A 27,474-nucleotide genomic window follows, 5' to 3' on the forward strand; every position below is an offset into this window, starting at 1 on the left:
GTGGAAGTGTCTCCAAGAAGCAGGGGTAGAAGAGGAGACTGGACAATCTCAAAAGCCCCAGACTTCCTGTGACAGCCTGAAGCCAGTGTGTCCCTCTTAGTGCCTACATTTCTGCTCTGTCAGAAGGCACAGCTGAGGGCTGGAAACTGGCTCAGAGGGTGAAGTGTTTGCCTACAGGCAGGAGGACCCGGATTCAAGTCCTAGTACCAGGTAAAAGTTGGATGTGGTGTCGGTGTCTGTTGTCCTATTGCGAGGAAGGAGGCAGGCAGATCCAATGGCCAGGTGAGATCTTCTGCCTCGAAGAATGAGGTAATGGGCAATTGAGGAAGATGTTGGAAGCACGCACACACACACACACACACACACACACACACACTCACACACACACGGCATGACTGTGGATTGTAGGAAGGCTTAAATAAACTCAAATATGTAAAGTACCTAAGACATCGGGCAAGTTGGTAAGAATCAGTCATGTCCAAGTCCTAAGGACCCATCCCACAGCTTTCCTTAGGATGTGCTGTCCCAGGGTGGAGGCTCTCCTTTGGTTTCCAGCCTGCAAATTACAAGGCGATTTGGCTTGTGTGACCCAATTAAGAGTCTTCTGTCCCATGGACCTCTGTGGACACCTCACCTTCTGCCCCCAGGGGCACTGGCCTCCTCAAAGTCCGCCCACCTATGAGAACAGAGACTCCGCCTCTCTGCTAGAAGTGTAACAGATGGAAGCAGCCCGACTGGTTGTCAGTGGTGGGAAGTAATAAAACTGGGAGAAAAAAAACACTTCTTAAAAATCCCAGGCTGGGCGTGAATGTGCAGGCATGGCCCAGGTAATTAGCCACTCTGCCCCGCCAGTCTCTGTGGGCCCGTTGTGTTAGGTTGCTCCTCCTATGGCACCTCCTCCTGCCCCACCTTCTCCTCCCCACAGGTGTGTCCCTGGGCTCTGGTTGCCAGCCCCACTCCCTGCCTGAGACACCCGCTGAAGTCACCTACCACGAGACCCCAACCAGTAGCAACAGACCAGCAAGTGACCTGCCATGGAAGGTGCCGATGCCTCCAGGAGCAATGGGGCCAGCCCGGAAGCCAGGGACGCCCGCAGTCCACCGGGTACCAACGGCAGCCTGGAGAATGGCACTAAAGCAGACAGCAAGGATACCAAGACAACCAACGGGCACAGTGGGGAGGTGACGGAGGGCAAGACCCTGGGCAGTGCCCTGAAGTCAGGGGAGGGGAAGAGTGCCTTGTTTTCCAGCAATGAGTGGCGCAGGCCTATCATCCAGTTTGTGGAGTCCGTGGATGACAAAGGCTCCAACTACTTCAGCATGGACTCTGCGGAAGGCAGGAGGTCTCCTTATGCCGGGCTCCAGCTGGGGGCTTCCAAGAAGCCGCCCGTGTCCTTTGCTGAGAAGGGGGAGCTGCGAAAATCCATATTCTCTGAGCCCCGCAAACCCACGGTGACCATCGTGGAGCCAGGGGAAGTCCGCAGGAACAGCTACCCCAGGGCTGACTCCGGCCTCCTGCTGAGGTCTAAGTCGGGCTCCTCCGAGGAGGTGCTGTGTGACTCCTGCATCGGCAACAAGCAGAAGGCCGTCAAGTCCTGCCTGGTGTGCCAGGCTTCGTTCTGTGAGCTGCACCTGAAGCCCCACCTGGAGGGTGCTGCCTTCCGTGACCACCAGCTGCTGGAGCCCATCCGGGACTTCGAAGCCCGAAAGTGCCCCCTGCACGGCAAGACCATGGAACTCTTCTGTCAGACCGACCAGACCTGCATCTGCTACCTCTGCATGTTCCAGGAGCATAAGAACCACAGCACTGTCACCGTGGAGGAGGCCAAGGCTGAGAAGGAGGTGACTTGCCAGGCCTCCCGCTGCTCCCCTTCCCCTCCCACCTTGACCCTTACTGGGGACTTAATTCTCCTTCGCTGTGCTCTGCTCTTTGAGAAAACAAGTCTCTCTCCCTGCTGCACCTCCAGCCTGGGGGTCAGAGGTCTCTCTAACCCCCAAAGGTCTTGGGAGAGGGGCATCCCATAAGTGAGCGGATAGAAACTCCAGAAAGATTAGAGCTGGACCAAGTTCACGAGTCGGGTCAGAGTGTAGAACTGTATTGGACTCTCTCCTGGGCTCTGCTCTCTCTCTCTCTCTCTCTCTCTCTCTCTCTCTCTCTCTCTCTCTCTCTCTCTCTCTCTCTCTCCATGGTTAGAAAGCTCTTCCTTACAGAGCAGGACTGGACCTTAGGCAATGGGTCAAGAGTGAAGGAGATAGATACAGAGGGGACTCCAAGACTCCTGAAATACCCTTTCTGCTGCCTCCAGGTTTGTAGTCAGCTGGCTCCTTGCTCTGCCCTAACCTGGAAGCCACTCCCTTTTCACCCCCCCCCCCACTTTGGTTCCCTTACTCTGCTCTCAGTTGGGCCCTGTGTGCTTTGTTTGTGTGACTTCAGCCGACAGGTCTGTGCCTGTGGGTGGACATCGGAGGGAGAGCATGTGTGGGTGGGTGGATGTAAATGTGTGTTTTATACGCATGCGGGTGTCTGCCCATATCTGCGTGTGGGCTACGTAAGTGTGTTTGTGTGAATTCCCTGTGTGTGATTAGGCGGTACATCTGTGGGGAGGAGCAGAGGCGAGTGGAGGCTTGCGGATGTGATGTGCTTGGGGAAGGTATGCTGGGCTGTGGCCACTGGCTTATTGTCCCTTGTTGAGCTCACTCACCCAGCTGCATATGGCCTCCACAGAGACAAACCTTCCTGGTGGCCAGTGTAGGGGCTTTGCTTTCTCACTAGCTTTGGTACCCCACGTTACAGAGGGTCTCTCCTTACCCAGCTCTCTGGTCAGGTGCTTGCTGGTCACTCCCACTCTGTGTCTCGTGTCCCTACCCCTAGGGTGCCGGAGTCACAGCTGGGAACTGACTCAGACACCTTCCCTTAGATACTTCATTGGGTTTCCAAAGGTGTCTTCAGCTTCCCCTGACCCCAGCATCCCCTGGCAGCCTGGCCCTTAGCTTCATGATGGAAGGCAGAGGGCAGGAGCAGGAAGCCCACCCTGTGGACTGTGCTTAGAATTCCCAGCAGAATGGCGGGCACTGGGAATGAGGCTGCAAGTCTCAGGTTGGCTGTTAGGAGGCTGTCAGTCACTCCGTGTGAAACTGAGGGGTGAACTAGATTGTTTGCACATTTCTCTGTGACACCCCAGGGTCCTTAGAAACATCTCTGAGGACTCTGGGATGAGAAGGGGACAAAGTGAACACAGGAAGCCAACATTGCAGGTCTTGCATCCACTGAAAGCCAGGTGAACACACTGGCCTCTATTCTATGCAAGCTTCGGCTTGAATGTGAATGCCTGCAGAGGAGCGGTTCTGGGGGCCAGGAAGGTGTGGGCAGTCTGGCCTGGAGACACTAAGAGCTCCAAGTTTGCTATTCTCAGTCAGGGGCTGCTGTAGGGCTCAGAGAGTCCTTGACTTTGAAGACTTGTGAGGTAGACAAGGAAGGAGAGGGTCAGAAAGACAAACAAGAAGAGACATCCTCCCAGGTATACAGAAGCATAAACACGGAACTGCAGAAGGAGAATTCCAAGCCTAATGGAGCATTCACAGACTTCACAGATTGGGGGACACATCCAAAGGAAGGAAGGAACCTGGCTAATATGGCTGGAGAGAGATGTGCCTAGGTCTTTATGCAGTATCTGCGGTCACCTTGGAAGGGAATAGGATCGTGGAGTGACTGCCACAGTGGGAACTTGGGGGAGCTTGTGTGTGTGTGGAGTATGTGCATGTGTGTGCCATGGACTTGTGTATGTTCTGGCAACACAAGGATAGATGAGGCGAGTGGAATCGAGCAGCCAGAGGACAGCGCTGAAGCAGTCTGTCTAAGACCAGCTTTTATGGGACTTGGAGACTTGGTGGACTTTGACTCAGAACAGGGGGTGGGAGGGGCGGTTTGATGGACTGGTGTGAAGCCGAGTGTCAATTCTGGCATCCTCTGAAGGCACCTGAAACATTCAAACACCGGCTCCCACGTGGCTTCATGCAAGGAAGCAGGCAGAACCAGCTCCACAGGCCTGCAGTGAGGCCGGTGAGGTCACCGAGCAGTGTCTGGGGTGGTTGCACAAAGCTGAAGACGACACCCACGGCCACAGGCACTTGTCCCTTGGACCTCAGTCTGTGTACAGACTTGGAGCACGGATTGTGCTGGGGAAAGGTCATGTGGTGTGCCATATGATGACCCCTTTCTCTAGTGGCCTCAGTGTTTCCCTCTCTACTCTCAATGTCCCAAGTGGTCCCAGAGGTGCACACTGGTTTAGCTTATCCCTCTGGGTTTTCTCAGGCTGCTAGAAGAGATGAAGAGGGACACAAACATCCTATTTATCCATTTACATCCCTGTTTATCCCAAGTCCCTCCTGCTACAGCTGCCTGCTCTAGGTGGCCCTGTCTTAAGGCACATTTGATATGGTCTCTGGGTGGACGGACGTGTGCTGATGACATTCCGACTGGAGTGCCGCCCTAAAGGGGCTCATATTCAGCGATTTGTCTCCACTTTAGACATTATCATCTGCTCAGTTCTCCTACTGTGCCCTGTGGCTTGATTGCTCATCTTCTTGCCCAGTTCTCTGTGCAAGGCTGAGCCACTCGGTTACTAGGCTAATGCAGCCACTGGTCCTTAGGTTTCTTACTGTGCTGGTTTAGGGAGGAAAGCTCTTTGGGCAGATAGTAGGGACTGGAATTCAGAAAGAGGAGCTGGACTAAAAGCCAGGGTGCCTAGAATCTCTCTGGGCATTTTCAGGGAGAATGTTTGGTTAAGGTACAAGATAGGGGCCTGATCAAGGATGCTGAGAGGACTCAATCAAATGAGAGCTTTAGAGACAGGAAACAGGGAGGAAAGTGAGAACCAGGCAGGTGGGTGGTGATCCAGTCTCTGTGGAGCTCATGTGTGGGCCAGGGTTGGGCTCAGCATTTGCATGGTTGCAAATGAAACAGCCCAATGGGGCGGGGTACCACACCAGGCTCAGAGATGCAGAGATTCACACAAAGGCCAGGGCAGAAGAACAGAGGGACTGGGATTTCTCTCTACTACTTCAAACCTCTTTCCCCAGCAGGATTGGAAGAGTCTTCTAGTGATCATCAAATCCAACGGCCTCCCAAACAACAGGTTACAGGCTGGGGTCACTCCATGATCCCCAGCCTTGCTCCAGGAGGTTCTGGTTCACATGGATTCTCATATATAGCTGGGCAGGGGAAGGTAGCCCATTTCACTGCAAAGAAACTGAGGCTAAGAGATGGGTGGTGGCATCTGCAGAGCTCATTGTTGATCTGCAGATGCCAGGATGAAGTGTCTCACCCCCGTCAGCACTTTCCTCCGGCCTGAGGGCTGTGAGGAAGCAGAGGGAGTGAGAAGGGGACCTCAGCGACGTTGATGGACAGATACAGGGCTGTTTGACGTGGGAGCATAGAAATAAGAAATCTATTCAGCATTTCAGATTCTTATCCAGGTAATTACCATGTGTCTGGGAGTACAAATTTGGCAATTAACTGGCTCATTTGGCAAATGTCACAGCCCAGGGCCCATGCAGTTAGTCCAGACTGACAGAAGATCTTAGCGGGCCAGAGTCCTCTCCCAGGGGCCTTGCCGGTCCCCTTGTCTAGTGCTTGGTTATATCTGCACTTGATGGCCAATCTAGGCTGAAGCAGCACAGACTTTGCCACCCCTCCCTCTATTCTCAGGGGACGTCTACTCACTCAAGGCCACAAGAATTTCAAGGCTGGGTGACCCACGCAAGGGCCATCCCCACCATCAGAGAGGAGAGGCCCCAGACAGTGTGGGAGAAGGGAACAAAGGAAGCATTTAGGGACAGGCCTGGGCAGGGTGAAGAGAAAGAAGCGAAGAGTGGGAGGAAGCCAGGAGGGAGGGATGGGGAGGGGTGGAGCACTGTGGAGCTGAGACCTGTCAAACACCTGGGGCTGCCTCTACCTTCTGTGGGAGCAGGGAGAGTGGCAGGGAGGAAGCCCTTGTGGGTGGGGGAGGCGAAAGGAGGGGAGAATTGCTGAATTCCATCAGCTTCAAGGAGGTGGGGAAACGGGTGAAGGACAAGGTCTCTGTCTAGACGGCTGCCCGGGCAGTGCCTCTGAGGGCCACAGAGAAAGAAATGGGCCCTGTGATCGCGTTCTGGTTTTACACCTGTCTTTCTCACAGTGCACACTCAGGGCAGCTATACAGTCCCTCTAGGCCTCGGTGACTGCAACTTCGAGGTATGGCTAGCATCACTGACCTTCACAGGGTCTTTGGCTTGTAGGAGATGCTCAGTGGCCCCAGTGACTTTCCTCCAACAGCCATGGTTTCCTGTACAGAAAAGAAACTGACAAGCACTAAGATTTGAGGCACACTCCTAGAGTTCTGACCCTAACTCTGCTCCTCAGTGGGGCAGGACCCCTCCTGGAGGGGAGAAGGGACCATTACTGTGGCACTACTCCCAGCCCCAGAACCTTCTGTGGCCTGCAGGTCTGGTCTTGCTGACTGTGGTGTGGGTCCTCCCAGCCTGTGTCCGGCTTCGAGTCCTAGAGAAAAGGAGAGCCAGTCCCTCGTCCGCCCTGACCCATTCCACCGCCCACTGCTGCAGACAACCTGTCTCCGCTTCTGATCCTGCCCTTGCACGTGTCCGGGCTGGTCCCCTCCTCTCCACATAGGTGGCTGGCCAACACCTCTGCTCTTCTCTCCAGACCTCAGGTGACCCCTGACCTCCTCCTCCCTCCCTTTCATAGCGTCGGCTCCCAGGAACCGATCTCTCTTCATCCTTGACTCAGATGCTTCATGACTTAAGCCGCATTGGACTCTATCCCTTGGACTCAGTTACCTCTTCTCTTCCCCTTGGCTGGCCAATCCATTCTCCTAGGAAGGACCCTTTCCTCAGCTGTGGGCTAACCATACAGCCCCTGATAGGTGTCTCTTGGCACTACTGCTCACCCCTAGCTCTTATTTCTGGTTTTCACCTTCTCCCACTTCCGTCAGTGTCCTCGGCTTTCAAGTTTTCAGGATCTCTTACATCCTAAGTCTGACGTCTCAGCCACTGTCCACCCCTCAGCCAGCCCTCCCTATCCTGACTGTGTCCTTACCACCTCTGGGCCCCATCGGACCCCACGTACCAGACTTACCATCCAACACAGTGCAGCCACCTGGGCAGAGCTGTCACTGTCCTACTTGTTATGCCTACTGCTTTGCCCCACCTGGGAGGTGCCATATAGACGTGGCCATGGGGACATTATTCAGTCAGCGCCTACTCTGTGCCAGGTGCTTTCTGGGCGCTTTGTTTACAGATTCCCATCTCTCTTGCACCCTCTGTTGTGGGTGCGGGTGCGGGTGCTTAGGTAACCTCCACAGCACAGAGGAGCTACTGAGGCCTGAGGCCTAGAGAAGCTAAGGAACTTGTCAAACCCTACAGCCTGCCTGCGGGTGATGGTTAGGGGTCTCCATCTTGGATTCTTAGACATGAGCTCTGGGTGAGCCAGTTCAAAAGGCTCAGCTGCAGAAGATGGGAGTTCTCCTTCTGTACTTTGACCCTGGTCTCCCGCAGGAATCCTTAAGGGATGGGAAAGTTGCTGGGACAGACCCATTATCTTCCTTTTTCTATATCTTAGGATGCAGATCTGCTGCTCAGGCCTGGACCACACTGGGGTCTTCAGATTGTTAGCTCGGCCTGGCCTCCCTGACCCTTCACCCTCAAAGAACAGAGTTGGAGGGTGGGGCTTATTCTCATTGTTCTCCTCCTTCCCACTACTGTGTCTTCTCCCAAGCCTTGTTCCAGAGACCCCAAGGCCAAGTCCCCACCTCATCCCTTTCTACAAGCCGGTCTTCCTCTCTGGTGATATTTCTCATGCTGTGGGGCTGTCAGACTGTGGAGGTGGAGTAGATGCTTACTGAGAACATACTAGACTCTTCTTGCCTGGAGAGCCTGGGAGCATGGCAGTGGTGGGCAGGCCAGAGCATCAGGACTTCCTATCTGGGGTCTCTGTGACCCCTGTGTCCCTGTCTTTTCTACCTCTGGGCACCATTTCTCAAAGGCCAGTGGGAGCCGATCAGTAGATGCCTGCTCTGGGGCTTTGCAGCAAGCATCCCAGGGCATTCCCTCAACTTTTGCTGCAGACACCCCACAGACAACTCTTAGCTTGGTGAGATGCTCAAAGATCACTGGTGATGCTCACAGCTCCTTGCCAGGAGAGCTCATCATCCTAATGGTTTCTAATTTTTCTACCTCAACTGTTCTTATAGGTTCCTCAGGGAGATGGCTAGAAAGAGGAGAGTCTGTTTTTAAACCGCAGTGTTTGTGGGGAGCTCTGAGTCATGCAGGACTTCCTTGAATGATTACCCCTTATCTTCCAAGCTTTAGACAGGGCTTTGTGAACTCCAGTGGGGCTCAGCAGAAAAAGAAAAAGAGACATTCTTAACTCATTGAATAGCTTTGGCTTTAGCTTCATGCCTGCCAATCTGCCTCAGTAATAGCTGGTTCTCAGAGAGGGACCATCCCCCACGTGGAAGCCCAGTATGGATGGAATGCTGACGTCTCAGTGCCCTCCTGATAGAGCCTCTTCCCAGCTGTCCCGGGATCCAACAGTCAGAATGCCTCTGAACACGGGTCCCAGGTCCTCTCCTCCCTACCTAGCCTCACTCTGTCATCTTTCCTTCAGAGAGCCTGGGGAAGAGTCCGCATCTTGCCTACACTGCAGATACGTTCCCTTTCTTATAAACAGGTTTACAGCTGTGCCTGCCTGGACCGAGTCTGTGCCGGCGGCAACCCCAGCTCTTGCTTGCAAAACAAGGCCTGCGTCATGCCACAGAAACGTTGCATGGGGTTACTGCTATAAGCCACTCCCTGGGCAGGGCGGTGCTGAAATGGGTTGAGTCCAGATCCTCTCTTTCACCAATGGCCCCAGGCCCACTGGAAGGAGCAAGAGCCTCTCACCCTTCATTAGGTGGGAAGGATCTGGGAGGCTTAACCCCTGTAAAGACATGGCTAAGCTGCTTAGCTCTAGTGGTCCGAGAGTACGGAGGTATGGCACTTGATGCGTGGCTGGATCCTCGGCCACTAGCTCAGAGCCCAGCAGTTCTGGGGTGCTGATAACAATTGCTGAGTGAAAGGTTGCACGAATGGGTGTCACATCTGCCTGAGTTTGCTCATGTGGTGAGTCACCAGCATGGGTCTCTGGTTCTGTTCCTCTCTATCCCTGCTCACGACAGCTTCAACCTCCACATTTCCCCACAGACTGAACTGTCACTGCAGAAGGAGCAGCTGCAGCTGAAAATCATTGAGATTGAAGATGAGGCTGAGAAGTGGCAGAAGGAGAAGGACCGGATCAAGGTGAGTGGCCTCAGGCTCCCTTGCTATGATGCCCTCACTTGCCTCTATTGCTTGGGAGAAGGCAGAACTCAGTGCTGCTCCAGGCTTTGGCCCACAGTGATATCCATACTTCCTTGTTTGGGATCCTCCCAGCCGCTCTGCCATTCCCACATACTTCCTTTCTCAGCCTAGGTCAGGCATTTTGGTAGGATTTTGCAGAGATCCTAGACCCGTTCTTCAGTGAGCTTTCCAATGTCCTCTGATGTCTGATTTGCTCACCAGACTACCTAAACTACTAAGTACACCCCATTTCTTTCCTACTTGGGCCAGTATGGTAAACAGTATGTCTGCTGTGGCTTGGATAATAGCAAACTAGTATAAAGTTACTGACTGTGGAGTCTGGCCTCAGGAACAGCCAAGTGATTTACTCCCCAAATAAGGTTTGCTCGAGTTGAGGCAACTCAACTCAACTGACGCAAGCATACCCCGACTTGAAGGAGATTGTCTGAGCCTCCAGAGAGTCACTTGAACATGGAATAGCGGCTCATGTTGACCCACCCAGGGGAGAGAACCACAGGAGACAAGGAAGATTAGACAATAAGAAACACCTGCAGACAGATGTGGTGACACACACCTGCAATCCCAGCACTCAGTGGGTAGAGGCAGGAGGATCAGAAATTCTAAGCCTGGACTACATAGTAAGTGTGAGGCTTGCCTGTTTTACTTGAGATCCTGTCTCAAACAACAACCCAAATCAACAACCCGCCCACTGGCGTGGTTATCAACTGGCATCTCTCAGTGATGCCTTTGAAAGAGATTTGTGGTCATGGAGGCTTGCAAAGCTAGGGCCCTGGGGCTTCTTTGAGTCTGTTGGAAAGCTAGGGTTTTCCCTTAATGCAACTCTTCTTCATCCCCCTCCCCCATTCTGGACCTAGAGCTTTACCACCAATGAGAAGGCCATATTGGAGCAGAGCTTCAGGGACCTGGTGAGGGACCTGGAGAAGCAAAAGGAAGAGGTAAGAGCTGCGCTGGAACAGCGGGAGCAGGATGCTGTGGACCAAGTGAAAGTGATCGTAGATGCCCTGGATGAGAGGGCCAAGGTGCTGCACGAGGACAAGCAGACCCGAGAGCAGCTGCACAGCATCAGCGACTCGGTGCTGTTTCTGCAGGTACGGACGCCACCGTTCAGATCCTCAGTCCTCTCACTCAAATCATCCGGTCTCGCAGGCTCTCATTCGCTCTCCACCCATGCCTGCCTTGCCCATTTACCCACTTTCCATCCATTTATCCATCCATCTGTCCCCTGCCTACCCATTCACTACCTGTCTGCTACCCATCCACCCACTATCAATCCATCCATTTATCTGCCCATTTACTTTTGTTCTTAAAAACTTAGTAGCTGGGCAGCTGTGCGTAGCTGCACAGAGACTCGCCGAACACTTGTGACTAGGGCGGCGGGTTAACGGCACAGACACAGAAAATAGACATACAGCTTTATTAAAGGAGAGAGGGAGAGGGAGAGGGAGAGGGAGAGGGAGAGGGAGGGAAGGAGGGAGGGAGGGAGGGAGGGAGAGAGAGAGAGAGAGAGAGAGAGAGAGAGAGAGAGAGAGAGAGAGAGAGAGAGAGAAGGGGGAAGCAGAGAAGTGGGGAGAGAGGGAGAAGCGAAGCTGCCTCTCCGAGAGGAAGATGGAAAAGAGAGTGAGCTCAGGCTGGAAGCTGAAGATCAGCCTGCCTCAGCGGAAGGGGGAGGGAGTGGGCGTGGCTTGTCTCTTAAAGGGACAGGGACCAAAACCATAACATTTACTACCCGTCTACTCGCTTCTCATCTACTCACCATCCACCCATCAGTTCACCCACCCATTACCTGTATGCTCACTATGCATTCATTCATTCATCCCTCCATCCACACATCCAATACCCGTATGCTCACTATTCATCCACCTAGCATCAATCCACCCACCCATCTACTCATCCATCCATCAATCACTACTACTACATCCATCAATCACTACTAATCCACCCACCCATCTATTCATTGCCCACCTACCCACCCACCATCCATCCATTCATTACCAACACCCATCTACTCCATACCCATCAACCCACCATTTACCCACCCATTCACTACTAATCCTTCCATCTATTTTATTTTCTTTCCAGTCTACTCTCTACTACTCTAAGGATGGCACACAAATGTCACCTTGTACCAAGTTCAATTGCTATGTACCAGTAGTGCTCTAGGCTTGATAAGAAAGGGTTCTGTGATTAATTAGTAATGCCTGCTTTGGGTAAGGGAGGAGTGGCATACGAGTGTTGTGTATTTGTTATCTTTGATCTAGTCTGTTTGTGTATTCATGCATCCATCTTTCTGTCTGCTAGAATGTTTTGCTACTCCTGGGCGTGCAGGACTCTATCAGGTGCCGAGGCAAATAGAGAAGTCTAAGGCACGATTTCTGCCCCCAAGCAGCTGCAATCCAGCTGGGAAGATAAGACATGTACAATTAGAGAACAATATGGAAAAGTGTGTAATTAAATGATAAAGCATGTGGCTCAGGAGATAAGTGCCTATGGAAATTCAGAGAAGGGCCGGCAGGCTAGAGCAATCTAAGGACAACTTTGGGGGGGGGGAGGTGGAGTTTGAATAGGGTCTTGCAGGCTGCTTAGGACTGGAGACGGAGGAGGGGTGTGCCAAAGATGAAGAAGGGAGGTGTGGAGGCAGGAGGGAGTGAGGCTGTAAAGATGGAAGTACCTACCCTGTTCTAGTATTCTCATGTACCCTTTCCCCTAAAGACCACCCAGCCTGTGTTATTTCCACAACTTCTGCGTGTGTATGCACATCAGTGGTGAGAGCCGTGGAGTCACTCATCCGAATGCTAATTCAATCAAGACTGACTTTAGCTGACTCATATGTTCCAGTGAAGAAAAGCAAAGCTAGCTATCCTGCCGATCCTAGAACTCAGCCCTCCGGCTCTCAGCACAGAGTCTCTAGCTAAACTGAGAGCTCCCATGCAGACCAAGGTCCACATAACTCACAACGAATGGCAAAGTTATTGGCTGTTTTTCTTTCTTGGTAGGAATTTGGTGCATTGATGAGCAATTACTCCCTCCCCCCACCTCTGCCCACCTACCATGTCCTGCTGGAAGGAGAGGGCCTGGGACAGTCACTTGGCAACTTCAAGGATGACCTGCTCAATGTGTGCATGCGCCATGTTGAGAAGATGTGCAAGGCCGATCTGAGCCGCAACTTCATTGAGAGGAACCATATGGAGAATGGTAGGTACTCCCTTGTCCATGGGGTTGAGGCTGGGGGTGTTTCTCAGTAAATTCCTGCTGTCTGATGTAGGCAGGAACCTGAGTGGTTGACTCCTCATGGTCTCCATTCCCTCCTCCATGGGAGCATGTTTAGACTAGGCTTCAGGGATTCTAGCATTCCCGTTAGACTGGCAGTTATTACAAGGGACCTAAGGCAGGGAGATTCTGGGAACTGCCGCGTAGATGCCTCCTCTGTGGACCATTCATTAGTGTCGAGGAGTGGTTTCATTCAGAGCTCCATCAGACTGCCAGGTCTAATCTAGCAGTTGCGTCCCTGCTGCTGCTTGAATGGGCCAGTTGCAGGCTTCAGAAGGAACCTAGAGTTACATCTGGACTTGGAGAGAGGCCCGTCACCATGGTTGTTCTGAGTCGTGTTGAGCCCACAGGCTGAAACTGGCCTGGTGGGGGTTGGAGATGATGGGGCATTGGCGTGTCTCTCTGACTCACCTGCCCTGAAATCAGCTCCTTCTCTGAGTCATGCTCTCCCTGTAGAGGTTAACTGAATTATCTCCCAGAAAGCCTGCTAACCTGAGGAACTGCCCTGTTAAGCCCCATTCTACCCAATCCCAATCCCTTTAGGGCCCAAAGCCCGGTACTTTCTCCAAGGCTACGCCTCAATGGTTCAGGCCCAGGGCAATGTCTTCAAAAACAGCCTGATTAAGGCCTCATAGCCATCAACACCCAACAGAAATGATTCTGTCTGGTCTCCAGGTGGATCACATCACTCTTCCCTGAGGAGAGGAGCCTAGGAGAGTGGAGGGGACCACCCGTGTATGATCCCAGCAGTGTTCCTGTGAAATATGGGGGGCATTCAATCATACCTAAGGACAGATAAAGCCATTTTAGCGAGACAATCATTTGACTTAAATTGGCACTCAGATCCCAACAGCCTTTCCCTAATGACGATTGCCATGATCCTAATGGGGACAGCGACAGCTGAGGTGATTGAGGGCTCCCAGGATGTAGGCATTACGCTGAGTTCCTTCCTTCCTTGGCCTTTTCCTGCTCCCTTGTGGGGAGTTAGCCCTTGCAGATGTCCACGTTGATACTCAGAGAAGCAGCCTTTCAAAGGGCCCCCAGTTGATCAGGAGAGGTTATTTTTGGGCTTCACACTCGGCTCTTATGGCTGCTAGGCTTTCTTTCCTTAAGTGGAGCCACTACCACTGCTAAGAGCAGCAGCAGTGGCTTGAAGAAGGAGCATCTTCATCTCTGTGGTACAAACCTCTCAGGGGAGTCCTTGGGAATGGTTTGGGCAGATGTGAGAGGACGGTCCTAACTGGGGCAGGGAGACTGTGAACCTTGTAGGAATCACCCCAGCTTCCTGGTGGTTCGTTGAGCTGTTTCTAGGTCATGATGGTTCCTGCCAGTCTGTGCAGGTGTGGTCCGGCATCCTATGTAAGATGTGTAGTGAGATGGCAGCCAGGAGCAAGTCTGGGTGTGCTGATTCAGCTGCCCTGAACTTGGGCTGCAGGCCCAGGGGAAGCCTCCTTTGCCTTTGCCTTTGTTTCTGTTGCTGTTGCCTAGTGGCTAGATGCTATCTGTTGTAGGAGATGGAGGATGGGTAGCCGATGAGCCAGGCCTTGGAGTGACCACCGACTACTCCCTAATGATGGCTTGCCTCCCAGACCAGGGATGCATTCCCCAGCCCCCTCACATGCCCAGGGCACAGAGCACCAGGTTACATCCAGAGATTTTTTTTTTTTGTTGTTGTTTAATGGGACCAGGGCTGGACAAACGCCTTTAGTCTACTGTGTGCCAGGATCCTGCTGGTGATGGAGATGAAGATGAAGGATAGATCTGAGCCATTCACTTCTTACTTGAGAGAGAGCAAGAAAGATGGAGGAACTAGAAGTCAGGAAACAGTAGGAACAGGACATGGTGGTAGCAGCCTCTGCAGGGTCAGAAGCAGAGTTGGCCACCAAGAGATAGGTTAGTTGGTGCTTGAGGGCCTGCAGCTGTGTGCAGCTCACCCTACACAGCTGGCCAGATCTCTGGACCACAGAGGCCAAGACAGGACAACCACCCAATGCCACTAGCAGTGGCTGGGGCTGAGGTATGAAGTAGGGCCAGGAATCAAATCCCAACTCCTCCTTGATTGTCCTGTTAGCAGGGGCATCTCACTGCCCTCACCTCCCGAGCCTTGATTTCCCCTTCTGTCACATGGAGATGTTCATACCTGCCCAAGAGCTGATACAGATAAAATAAGAAATGGACCCCCAAAATGGGTATGTTCTTGTCATGCACACAATTGCCCTTGCAAGGAGGAGACTGTGTGCCTGGGAAGTGGCTCACTGGAGGAGCAGGGGCAGTGTGGACCATGTCGCCACATTCTCCGAGGCTGTGATAGTTTGCCTCTCCCTGTGAGCCACCTGTTCCTCTGCTGACCTACCTCTCTTCCAGGTGGTGACCATCGTTACATGAACAGCTACACGAGCAGCTTTGGGAACGAGTGGAGCACGCCCGACACCATGAAGAGATATTCCATGTACCTCACACCCAAGGGTGAGGGAGAGTATGCTACCAACGGCCGAGGCCCAAAGTCACTCTCAGACAGGTTCTTCCTGGGTAGAGTGACCATAACTCAATGTGTCTGGCCCCTGCTTCCTGTCCCTGCGTGGTGACTTTCAGTGCCTCCTTTCATGCTGAAGTGACACGTGTCCTGGTTTGGTGACAGGTTATCCAGCACACGGCTCCTTAGATGCATTGGTCCCCCATGCAGTCTGCCACTCCCGCCCTTCCTGTGGCCTCTGTCCTTCAGAGTATCTCAGGCTCCGCTCCAGAGTCCAGAGCTGTGTGGTGGCACTTCTACCAAAGTTGCTGCAAGTAGTGAGCCCTGGGTAGGACTGCCACCTTCAAAGCCAGTCTGCCCCTCTGTTTGTTTCCCTCAAGTCACCTGCCTCCTTATCCTACCCTCTAGGGGGGCAGCCTGGGGGCTTTAGGCCAGGACTTGCATGTTCCTGGCTTAGAATAGTCTGAACATTCTTAGACGTTAGTGATGAACCACCACAGTGTTTGGTACATAAGGGTGGGGGTACCAGGCCACAGGGTAGAGGGGGTGTGCAGGTGCATGTGGGAGCTAAGGGGCCTGGAGAGGAGTGAGGGTGCTGGAGAGTGGAGGGTGGGGTGGGAGGGGAAGATCTGAGAAGGCATTTAGCTGGAGGGAGGAGCCAGAGGTCCTGAGTAGTTACTGACAGATCAAGCTGCAGTGGGCAGGCCGAGGGACTGGGAGAAGTGAGCTCATCAGATAGGAAGCTCTGTACCCTGCCTTTCAAAACAACACTCAGGCTTTTGGGAGGTTCTAGGCAGCAGAGGGGTACTGAGATTTCACCTCTGACATTTCTGGGGTGAATCAGACTCTGACATCAGTCCTGTCCCCCTCTGGCCAGAGCTCTGCTCTTAGCCAGTTCCATGAAAGGACAAACTATGCTGGCCGGGTCCCCAGCAGCTCTCTTTTTAAAAGCCCGTGTATGCCTAGCCTGGTCTCTCTGGTTCTCCCCCTGGTCCAGAACTAGCCTGATGGGGTGGTCCAAACCCCACAGTTCCTGCTTGATTCTCCCTGCATAAGGGAAAACCAGGGACAGAGTAGCCCCCACTGTTGGCCACCAGGTGTGGGAAGTACTACTTGCCACAAGGGCTCCCTGAGAGTGCCAGGGCTGAGTCAACCTGAGGCTTGTCACTGTCCCCTCTGGCTTGGTCCCCATGAGTCAGTCATGACATCTGTAGGTAGAAGAAACAGGTTCCTCTGGTGTCCCTGCCCTTCAGGGACAGGATGGGCAGGGACACCTGCAGCTCCCAGGCTCAGGGTAGAGGAGAGGCCTGGGAGGGGCTGCAGAGACATCAAGAGGATCAGGGAAACAGGGCCACTAAAGGCTACCAGGCCAAGCCTAGAGGTTTAGAGTCAGTGGGATTAGGCAGCGACAATGACTCCCTCCCTTGGAGAAGTAAGTTCCCAGGCTCAGGAAGGAGGGGCTCTCTGGCCAGTACAAGTGTGTGTGTGTGTGTGTGTGTGTGTGTGTGTGTGTGCTCAGGCAGGACTGTGAGGGAAAGGGGAAGGGCAGGCAGGTGCTTGGTTGGGCGAGCCAGCAGTGGGTGGGGTGCATGGTGTCTGGACAAGAGGGCTAGAGACATAGGGCTGTGTGGGAACACAAGGCAGCAGGGCCATGAGCAGTCACAGGCTGTGCTGATACCAGGGACAAGTTCCCAGGGGGCTCGTTAGTCTTCTGTAGGAGGCTAGGTCTGTTGGGTGAGGACCCAAAGCCTCTGCCCCCCTACCCCCCACCATTGTCATGGCCTCCCCTTTCCCCTACTGCCCCGGATCCCAGGCTCTGCAGAATAGTTCAGATAGGCCCTGGCTCAGGAGCGGGTTTGTCAGTCTCCTGCTCTCAAAGCTCCCAAGTAGAATGACCGAGCATCTTAGTATACTCAGAGCCATTCAGAATTCTAGTGCTCTGGGAACATCAGCCAATAGTGCCCCCTCTGCTCCCCAAAGGGCTCTCATTTGGGTGGTGAGTTTTGTGATTGCCTCAGGCTAGACCCAGGGACTGTCCCCAGTAGAAGGGTCCAGTGGGCTCTCAGGGAGATGTACAGGGTCCTGTCTAGGATTCCCCTCAAGTCAGAGACCGCAGGCCTTGAGCTGAGTCAAGCCCACCTTTCTGAAATGTTGTTTCTGCCCCACAGGGGGCCGGACATCTTACCAGCCGTCTTCGCCCAGCCGCCTCTCCAAGGAGACCAACCAGAAGAATTTCAACAATCTGTATGGCACAAAAGGTAGGAGGAGGTTCAGCTTAGGGTAGGCAGGGGCCCATGTAGGTGTGCAGGAGGGAACATGGGGTGATGGTCCCAGGACTGGCTGAGCCATGGATTGAATTTGAATGACTTGACTACCCAATGTGAGATGAATATAGGGAACTGGGGCAGGACGTGTGTGTGTGTGTGTGTGTGTGTGTGTGTGTGTGTGTGTGTGTATACAAGCACATGTGTGCTGGCTAATGCAGAAATGCATGGTGTCATTGGTTAGGCTCGAAGAGAAGCTACTGAAACCCAGCGTCTTTAAAACTCCCCAGTCCTTTTGCTCTTCTTATCCCTGAGGGATGAGTAGGGGGAAATGGGATGAGTGTCTGGCTGTGGGGGCCTCTCCCAGCAAGCACCAGGACAGAAGGCCGACAGGCTGAGTTGACTTCTGTCCTAGTCATACAATGATTTATCTAGGGTGCAAATGGAAAGGAAGGCATGACTTGACACCGGTGTGCCTGGAAATCCCAGAGGCACCACCATGACGACTCCTTATGACAGAAGTGTGGTGGGGGCTGGGATGAACCTGTCCCAAATACAGCTGTCAAATACAGGGTCTCCTGCTCTGTGTGCTAAGGGGACCATTGTGCTCCAGGTCAGGGCTGTGTGCTTCTGAAGTCTCTGTTTGGGGGACCTTTATTCTGTGCTGGAGTTCTTGGGTAATGGGCCAGTTCAGCCAGGCATCCCCACCTAGATCCAGCACTGGGAAACTCTTCAATGAAGAATAGACACCTGGAAACCAGAAGATCACTGCCATCCGGAAGAGAGGACAATATGTTTCTATGTTTTTATGCCTGCACCTCTCTGCTGGTCATTAAGATTCATAGCTGCAGAGGCCTGCGAAGCTAGCTCACTTGGAAAGTATTTACCATGCAAACACAAGGACCTGAGTTTGATTCCCACCATTCATGTGCAAAAACTGGGCATAACTCCACATCCCTGTAATCTCAGCGCTTGGAGACAGGAGTATCTCAGGGTCATGCTGACTAGTCTGTCTAGCCAGATCGGCAAGTGCCAGGTTCAAAAGAGACCCTGTCCCCAAAACAATGTGGACAAGTGACTACGGGCGCCTGATGTTGACCTCTGGCCTCCACAGGCACACATATGTGTACAGACGTGCATGAACACCTGCCCACCCACTCACTACCTATCCTTCATTTCCCATACAAAAGATTTACAGGTCTGACCAACCCAGAAAGTACCTATAGGAGAGAACAGCAGCAAGACAATTCATTTTAACCATTTCGTGGCTAGTTCATGACTCAGTAGAGGTATGCCCTTGTATCCTGACTCTTACTGGATGGGGCCCCCAAATCCAGCTTCAGGGTGGCTACTTGCTTCATTTTGCCCAATTCATCTATTAGGACGAGAGGAGCGCACGGGCTCGTGGGCACGGCTGCAGAGGGAGCTTCACTTAGGAGGTACCCAAGGCTTCCTGCTGCAGAGGAAGAGCTGGGTGTCTTGTCAACGGGGACTCCAATATCACCATGATGCCCTTGCTGTTTCTCCCCATCACAGAAGCCTCCTTGCGCATAGCTGTCTGTTAGCTCCTTCACCCCCGTGAGCAGGACACCAGGCATTCTGTCAACTGTCTGTGTCCCCAAGCGATAAGATGTGTTTGTATTTATTTGTTCATTAGTTAGCACATGCATCCATCAAACATGCAGCGAGTACCTTCTAGGAATAAGGCTCTGGCAGGCATCGGTTTGATGCTGAGCCAAACAAGCGTGTCCCCAGCACCACAAGAGATGGACAATTAAACAGTCAACTGCAACCCAGGGCACAGGATGTGCAGGATAACAAGAAGCAGCAGGAAGAGGCACACAGGGTTCTGGGGAAAGTGACATGGAAACATGCTGTCTGAATTTGCTGGGGATGGGGAGGAAGGGCAGATCCCGAGCAAAGGACCATTCTGGATCCAACGCCAGAGACAAGAAAGAAGCTAGTGTTGGAGGAAGTGAGGTCATGAGTTGGCTGGAATTCCAGGAAGTGGGGCGGGAATGAGCAGCTCACACAAGACCTGTAGGTTGTGTTCAGGGATGCCCTTTAATCTGAGGAGAGGAGCTGACAAAATGCCTCAACGGGCAAAGGTGCTTGCTGTGCAAGCCTGGGGACCCGACTTTGACTCTAGGAACCCCATGTAAAGGTGGTTAGAGAGAAACAGCACAAAGGTATCCTCTGGACCTTCCATGTGGGCTGTAGCACAGGCCACTCCATATCCCATCATACACACTGCACAGCACAAACCCATGTCTTATTGCGAGGACAATGGGCTGCAGGAACACACCTATCCTTTACACACCTTCCATAGCAGGGAAGGCTGGGGAAGTGTAACGCAGGCATAGTGGCATCCTGACTTCAGGGGTAGCAAATGGACTAAGAGTCAAGGACTTGATCTTGTCCTGGTCCTTCCTTTCTTCTTCAGGCCAGCCTACCTGGGTCTGATATGCCATTTTATTTTATTTTTTATTTATTTATTTTTTTAGTTTTTGGTTTTTTGACACAGGGTTTCTCTGTTGCTTTGGAGCCTGTCCTGGAACTAGCTCTTGCAGACCAGGCTGTGCTCAAACTCACAGAGATCCACCTGCCTCTGTCTCCCAAGTGCTGGGATTAAAAGCGTGTGCCACCACTGCCCAGCTAAACTATGCTTTGATTTGAAAGGTACTTCCCCCACCCCCATGCTTCTTCAAGACAGGGTTTCTTTGTTGCTTTGGAGCCTGTCCTGGAACTAGCTCTTGTAGACCAGGCTGGCCTTGAACTCACAGAGATCCACCTGCCCCTGTCTCCTGCCTGAGTGCTGGGATTAAAGGTGTGCGCCACCACGGCCCAGCTTGATATGCCTTCTTTGTCCTGCCAGGTAACTATACCTCCAGGGTCTGGGAGTACTCGTCCACTGTTCAGAACTCTGAGGACATGCCCATTGTGCAGGGCAACTCCTCTTTCTCCTTGAAAGGTGAGCTCACTCCTACCCCTTGCTTTGCCTTGAGGCTGCCCTGCTTGAGTCTCTGTTCCCTATCTGGCTAGTTCTCCCCTCACCTTCTGGAGGGGAGGGCTCTGACCTAGATAGAAGCTGACCCTGGGCCTTTGGTGCATCCCAAAGAAGGGAAAGGGGCCAGGCTATGGCAGTGTTTCTTGGGTGTGACATACATACTGACTCCTAAAGATCGGACGGGACGACAGGCCTCGGTGACTGGAGAGGCATCCCTATCTGTGTGGCCTAAATGCTCCCTTGGGTTACTTTCCCAGCCTCTCTGCTATGGAGTTGATTTAAGTCCCCAGTGCCTCCCTGCAGCTGGCTGGATCCCACTCTTCTTATAGAGTCATCTTGCAGCAGTTCCTCTTGGGTGGTGGGATCAGGCCTTTTGGGTCTGACATTCTTTTCCTATACTTGACCCCCACCTACTTACTGTATTCCTGTAGGTCTTGAGCTGGTTGAATGGTTTGCACCTCCTGCCCCGTGGGGTTGGGGTCATCCTGAGGATATAGGCTTGAAGCGGGGTATTGTAGTGTGCAGTGCAGCCATGTGTGCTGTTCCCTGTGTGTAGCAGGCCCAGGGCCTGTCTCTTCCCTCTAAGCCTTAGAGGCAGCTCTCATGGGGAGGGATTTTACCTCTCCCTACACCCAAAATGTCTGATCCAGGAGGATCAGCGGCTGGGTTCCTTGGGACAAGAGAGAAAGGAACTGTCTGGAGCACCCCCAAACCCCCACAGCAAACAGAGGCCTCTGAAGTGGCTTTAGCACTTAGTGGTCCAAGTCCAGGCTAGGGCATAGTCTGTATGAAGGACAAGATTTCTGAACTACTAGCAAGAAGAAGAAGGGAAGGAGTAGGGGATTCTAGTCTTCAGGACCCAGGAGAAGTCCAGTCCCTGGGCCAGGTCTGGGACACTCTGGGACTTGCCTTGGCATGCTGGCTCCCAGAAGATGCTTATCTGTTCCTTAATCAAGCCTAGCCTGAAGGTCACCTGGCACAGAGGGTAACAGCTCTTAGCCCTCAGAATTGCCCAGCAGACTGCAGAGAGTCTCTGGCTAAGGCCTGCCCTGGAAGGATGTCCTGTCAGATACAGGGAATCCACCTCACCTTCACACAGAGTAACTCACCAGGATGACTAGGAATGGCCTAGACAGGTTGCCCTGTATGTCAGAGAGATAGCCTGAAGTCCTGAGACCCCCTCCCCCCATACCCTCTACCAGGTCCACAGGCAGACAGGGAACACCGGGGCTACCAAGGCGGCTCCAGTTCCCAGGTCTGAGCTAGGCTGTGGAGCACAGAGGAGCATAGTGCCCCAGTGAGGTGTTAGAGTCTCGGCCTCCTGGATGGTAGGCGCATGCTGCTAACACCTCTCTCTCTCCCAGCAGGCACTGGGAAAGCCCCCTATCAATTCACAACCTTGGGACAGGCCACTGCAGAGTTTTCCAAGCCACTGGACCGCAGTGGGTTCTTTAAAAACAATCCCGGTACCCACCTTCTTCCCACCCCTTCCCTTCTTCTGCCATAGCAGGGCAGGTGGGCCATCCTGGGGGAGATCTCTGCCACTTCTAGGGTGTCCTGGTCCCTATTCCTTAGAGCTCCCTAGACAGAGATGCATGTCCCGCACCCCTGCCGTCCTAGCTCACTCTCTGGATTTCTGCCTGCTGCCGAGACTGTTCTCCTGGGCCACTCCTGTAACAACCCCTAAGCTCTAATGGCTGGTATGGGTTTTTCTTTCTGAAAACCAAGAGGTGAGGTCTCCATTCCCAGTCTCATCATCACCCAGGACCCATAGAATCTTCTTTCTCAGGCAGTTCCTGCCTAGGTGCAGGGACAGCCCCAGGGGTTCTTGCTCGTGCAGCAGGAAGTGCTGCAGGTGGTATGGGCTGGCCCAGCCCGTGCAGCTGCAGCCTCCCTTGACAGTGGCTGCCAAGGACAGACACTGTTAATCTCCCCAGCTTCTCATTCTTCAAGTCACAGGCCACCTTCTTCCCAGCCACTGCTGTTTGCCCTGCGGGCAGAGTGGTGTTTCCATCGGGCTGTGCAGTTATGTTCTTTATAGAGGTCCAGGGCTGCGAAGGAGAGCCAAGGAGGTGGCAGGCAGTTTCATCCCGGGCTAGCACCTTCTCACCAAGTGCAGAGAGCCACCCGCTAGGACCTTGGACTTACTGTCCTAACCTTGAGTGACAATCACACTGGCAAATGGCTGCCCTTCTGTGGGTTCCTGGTCTGCTGCTATGATACAACCAGAGCCAGGCAGCAGGAATAGGATTATGGATTTCGGAGTCTGGCAAGCCATGGTTTCCAATCCTGATAGCTGCTTGCTGCCGTGTGACTCGAGTAAACTGCTGAGCTACAAGAAATGGGAGGACCGAGCAAGGGGAAGACACTCACATGGTGCTTGTCACAAGTGGGGCTGGATAAATGAGAAACCTCACCCTGACCCCTAGCACAGCACAGCAGAGCCTGGAGTCCTTTTTTTTTCTAGGCAGTGTTGGCTGGGGCTGCCAACTGAAGGGCTGTCCTGGACTCTGGGAAAGGGACAGGTCTTTCGTGATAAGACCTTAGGGCGAGGGGTGGTGATCCTAGAAGCGTAGTGCAGACCTGGACCTGGACAGGGAGCCAACACTCTCCTGCTGCCTGTCCCCGTCTACCTGGCTGGCTCCTTTTCCTTTCCTCTGCCTTGCCGCTTCCTTCCTTTGGCTAGTCTCCCAGGATTGCCAGCTGGCAACTGCGCCATCCCAGCTGCTGCACACCTCCGCAGGTGGCTGAACTTGCTCTTGGGCTGGATGATGCTTGGGCGTCACTCTGGGGCAGGCAGCTGTGCTGCTCCAGCTGCGGGGAGTCCCTGAGCACCAGCCCGGGTCCTCTTGACTGGAACATCTTGTCTTTCCAGGCTATCCCTCCCTCCTCCGGAGCCAGGCTCCCAAGGCCCAGCCTCAGACTTGGAAATCTGGCAAGCAGACTTTGCTGGTGAGTAAGGTGTACTTGGAGGGCCGCTGAGCACAGTTGTGTCCAGGGCCTCGGTAACTGCACAGGCTTTCGGGGTCTGTGGGAGGAGAAGAGCTTCTCTGGGCCATACTGTGAACATGGGAGGTAGCAATGGCCCAAGCAACCAACCACATGTAGCAAAGGGGGAGAGAGAGCGAGCGAGCAGGGGGTAGGGGGTTATATGCAGGGAGCCTGGGTAAACACACACTGCCTTTGACCTCAGTTTAGAATCTGTAGCATGGACAGCCAGGGTAGGTATTTGCAAGTGACCACTGGGTGTCTATGGTGACTTGGTCTCCAAGAGTTGTGTGACTGCAAAATACTTAGTCCATTCATTGCACAGACATCCCGGAGATGGGTCCCTCTCTTGGGACTACTTTCCAGCTTTGGTAGCAGAGACCATTAGGAGTGATGGTGTGTGTTCGGGGGAGCTGGAACATTAGAAAGGTATATTCAGGATTTATTCTCTAATAACTATAAGCTGGGCTTATTAAAGAGAAAGCAGCAATGGTGGTGTGTGTGGCCAAGGATCCAGACCACCTGCTGGCACCTCTACAATGATGAGACGAAGTGTCCTCCAATTCCCTGGACATGGGATGCATCTTATCCTTGCCTGGGAATGGCAGTAATCAGAGACTATCACCCTGGAGCCTTCATCTCCCTTCATGTTTTCCTCCTAGGGTTTGTGCTAGGTCCCAAGAGGGCTAACCAGGTACCATGTAGGTAGCGTCAGGGTTTTGTTGAGATGGGGGCCAGAGCTCTTGGCTTCCACTGCTTTTGCATTTTGAGGTCAGAGCACAAGGTTTGCCCTATTCTACAATGATCAGCTGGGCCTAGTTTAATTGGAAAAACTCTTTAATTTGTGGACGAGAGGAGCTAAGTGATTGTGTGTGTAATGTGGAGCTGGGCCCAAGGGCATGGAAGCAGCAGGACTGTGGAAAGCAGATAATGGGAGAGTCATTCTCTTCCTATCATATACATTCCTGTCCCCCAGACCTGAGTCCCCACAGAGAAGGCCACAGAGGGCTCTAGCGGGACAAGACTGCTGTCCGACCGGCACCTAGAATGGGACAATGGAAGCCAGTGTAGTGTGCATAGAGGCCAGCCTAAGATGCAGGCTGCCTGGCAACTGGGACCTAACCATCACCAGCTTGCTACGTGGTCATGTATGAGTTGCTCTTCCATTTCTTACTTGAATTCCTCAGCCTGGGGATCTCACAGCCCTCCTAACTCACCTACTGCAATCTTAACAGGGAGGGCGGTGGGAATCAGCCTACTGCTCACCCTCCGCCCCAGCCTCTCAGACTGCAGCCATGTTCATTGGCCTGCAATCCATATGTTATTGACACAGCCATTCTGAAAGAAGAATCCCTTCTACCCTGTGCCCTTCTTTGGGATCCCGGAATGGACCCGAGGGCTGGAGAACCTGGCTCCAGGTTCTGCTTTGCTAGAGCAGTCTCGTGACTTAGTCCACGCTCAGTTTTCCTCCTTGGGCCTCTGTGTCTTCCTTTGTGAATGGATGGTTTAGCCCATGTCTGGGCTACAAACCCTCCTGCCCTGGCACTGCCTAGGCTGGACTCCTGCTCTGTAAGAGTCATGGACCGGGAGTGTCCAGGAGGCACAGAGCAGCTCCATATCTGACCCGAGACCCAGGGACAGCTCCACTTTGCTCTTCCATCCCAGCCTGGGGGACCTGACTCCTCAGAGCCTGGAGGGAGGGAGTAGGAGGGCGAAAGGAATAGGTAGGGCTCGGAAAGTTGTTCATGGCTCTGATCAGAGAGGCTCGTGCTCCACGATTACGGAGGGTGGGTGCGGAGCACCGTGGGCTGGGACCATGGTCCATTCATCCTGTCTGTTATAGGGAGAATCATGTAAAGAACCTAAGCCAACATGTGAAATGCTTAAGACAGAAGAATGATAGCAAGAATTGGGGTGAGGCTGGGGATGATGGGATTTGGAGCCCAACCTCTAGGCCTCTCATCCTGTTCCTCTTGATCATTAGCTGGGTGGCTTGGGCAAGTTGCCTAGCCTCTCTGTGCATTGGTCTTCTTGCTTGTAAAGTGGCCATGGTCACAGTAGCCTGTTTAATTGGATGGTTGTAAAACCTAATTGAGTCTGTCGCCGGAAAGCCCTTGGCACAGTGATGCGTAGTTTCAGAGAACACAAAGCGCTATGCACATAGTAGCTGCGGTGGCACTAGGAAGACACTGTGGGCTGCGGATGCAATCCAAGCTCGTATCCTAAGTGGCGGGAATGGACTCTAGTTAGAATTTGGACCTAGAAGTTCTGATGCTAACAGGGGACACCTCCTGGCAGCAAGATAGGTAGCTCTTGCAGGTCAGGCCACAGGGCATAGCAGGTTGTAGGTTTGGTCCAGTGCTGCTTCCAGCAGGTCTAGGTTGGTTGGGCTGGCTGTGGGGTTCTGCTACCACCTGGCTACCCTAATCATTCCTGTCTCCCTTACAGTCTCACTACCGGCCATTCTACGTCAACAAAGGCAACGGGATGGGGTCCAATGAGGCCCCCTGAGTTCAACAAGGAGCTCCACAACCCCGTTCTCCCGTCGCCCCTGCTTTCCAAGATGCTGCGCTCTTGCGGGGCAGGAGTCTGACCCCATTCTGCCCTTCCACAGCCTCTGACAGCCCCCCTCCCCAGCTTACGCTGGCTTCCTCTGCTCCCCTATGGGTTCCTTTTTCTGCTTGGTGACATACAACCACTGTGATTTCTGTGTGTGAGGCCAAGTTACCAACCACAGGGTGAGAGACAGTTGGGCTCACTTCTTGTAACACTCCTGAAGCTGGCCACCAGGCCCACATGGTGCCAGGCTCTGCCATGTCCAGGTTTGGTGATCATTTCCCTCCACCGTGGACAGTAGGTGCTCAGTTAAGGCAACCTCTCTGTGTCTATCCCTCGGGCTCACGTTTTTATCAGCAGCCCAATTCTGTCAAGAGGAAACAGGCCCTGTGTGTCCTCTTAGATCCCACTTACTAAAGCCTGGCTGGCCTGGCCACACCTTAGAGGATGCTCTCAGCATGCTGGCTTTGTCCTGGTCCAGTTGTGAGGCTCTGCCATGTCTACTCTGAGGCTGCAAAGCTGGAGAATGGGCTCTCCTGCCTAGCAAGAGGATTGTAGTCTAGATATTTCTCCACCATGGCTAGATGGAGCCGTTTCCCTGATGTGCCACAATGCACTCATGAAAATTTGCCCGTAGACTTTCACTCATATGAAATTTGGGTCTCTTCACAGCAGTAGACGGCAGGTGAGCTGCTAAGAATGTGTTGCTTGTGAGGTACCACATGTCTTAAGGGTGTCAGGCTCCATCCATGTCTCATGTCACTAGACTTTGAGAGAGCCAAATCAGCAGCAACATTAGGTGTTTTAAGGGGGCTTGTCTCCCACTCTGGGCCTATGGGGCTGTACAGGTCAGCTTGCAGGGGTGGGGAGGGGTACTTTTGGCTTGGGCTTCCCCCTCCCTGAATAAACCATTTGTCTCTTTAACTTCTCCGGATCTGAATGAGTGTGTCAGGGGTCCCCCAGGGTCACAGAAAGCTGGTGTCCTGTCATCCTCCCTCCTACTTCTTTTATTTGGAGACAGAGTTTCTCTGTGTAGTCCTGACTGGCCTCGAACTCACAGAGATTCGCCTGCCTCTGCCTCCCAATTGTTGGGATTAAAAGCATGCACCACTACTGCCCAGCTTCCTCTTATATCTTGAAGACATGGTGCCTTTGGGTCCAGTCTGGGTCTCTGAGCGACAGAAACCTGGAACTTTCTGAGGCACACTTTCATTAACCTTGAACACAAAAGGCGGAGGCCAGCAAGTCCTTGAGTAGCCTGAGAGCCACTGAGAGTGGTCAGATCCTCTGGCTACCATGCCCTAGAGTCTTCCGTAAGTGCTTTGAGCTTGTGACTTGAGCTTTGTGGTAAAGATGGAGCAGAGGCATGGCCCAAGGCCCTGGGTGGTGAAAGTCACAACAGAGACTGCATTCCAAGGATGGCACCATCTTGGACTTGGGGTGTAGAGGAAGGAAATGACACACCCCAAATCACTTGACCCCAGAGAGGCCTAAGGGACAGTCATGGAGGGCTTCCTGGAAGAGATG

The 27,474-nt window shown here is 53.1% G+C and overlaps 1 protein-coding gene across 3 annotated transcripts; it reads left to right on the forward strand.

Moving 5' to 3' along the window:
• The first annotated feature begins 1,034 nt into the window (after positions 1 to 1,034).
• Trim29 (tripartite motif containing 29) lies at positions 1,035 to 25,902 on the forward strand. 3 transcript variants are annotated; one of them, XM_038323925.1, is made up of 10 exons: positions 1,035 to 1,841; positions 9,237 to 9,332; positions 10,247 to 10,480; positions 12,386 to 12,584; positions 15,024 to 15,125; positions 15,676 to 15,678; positions 17,301 to 17,390; positions 20,272 to 20,367; positions 23,279 to 23,355; positions 25,840 to 25,902. In XM_038323925.1, the coding sequence occupies exons 1-10, from the start codon at positions 1,035 to 1,037 to the stop codon at positions 25,900 to 25,902; spliced, it is 1,767 nt and encodes a 588-aa protein (XP_038179853.1). The 3 variants fall into 3 exon arrangements, with proteins under 3 accessions (XP_038179853.1, XP_038179854.1, XP_038179855.1); XM_038323926.1 differs by lacking the exon at positions 15,676 to 15,678; XM_038323927.1 differs by lacking the exons at positions 1,035 to 1,841; positions 15,676 to 15,678 and adding an exon at positions 4,435 to 4,455.
• Positions 25,903 to 27,474: the final 1,572 nt, after the last annotated feature.

The sequence above is a fragment of the Arvicola amphibius genome, chromosome 3 (genome assembly GCF_903992535.2).
Source record: "Arvicola amphibius chromosome 3, mArvAmp1.2, whole genome shotgun sequence".
Lineage (NCBI taxonomy): Eukaryota > Metazoa > Chordata > Mammalia > Rodentia > Cricetidae > Arvicola > Arvicola amphibius.

What these genes read in the sequence shown, in the direction of transcription:
- Trim29 (XM_038323925.1), top strand. Translation starts at nt 1,035, where the DNA reads ATGGAAGGTGCCGATGCCTCCAGGAGCAATGGGGCCAGCCCGGAAGCC. An exon ending in AGGAGAAGGACCGGATCAAG is followed by an intron (nt 9,333 to 10,246) that starts GTGAGTGGCCTC and finishes TTCTGGACCTAG; the next exon opens with AGCTTTACCACCAATGAGAA. An exon ending in CTGGCAAGCAGACTTTGCTG is followed by an intron (nt 23,356 to 25,839) that starts GTGAGTAAGGTG and finishes TCTCCCTTACAG; the next exon opens with TCTCACTACCGGCCATTCTA.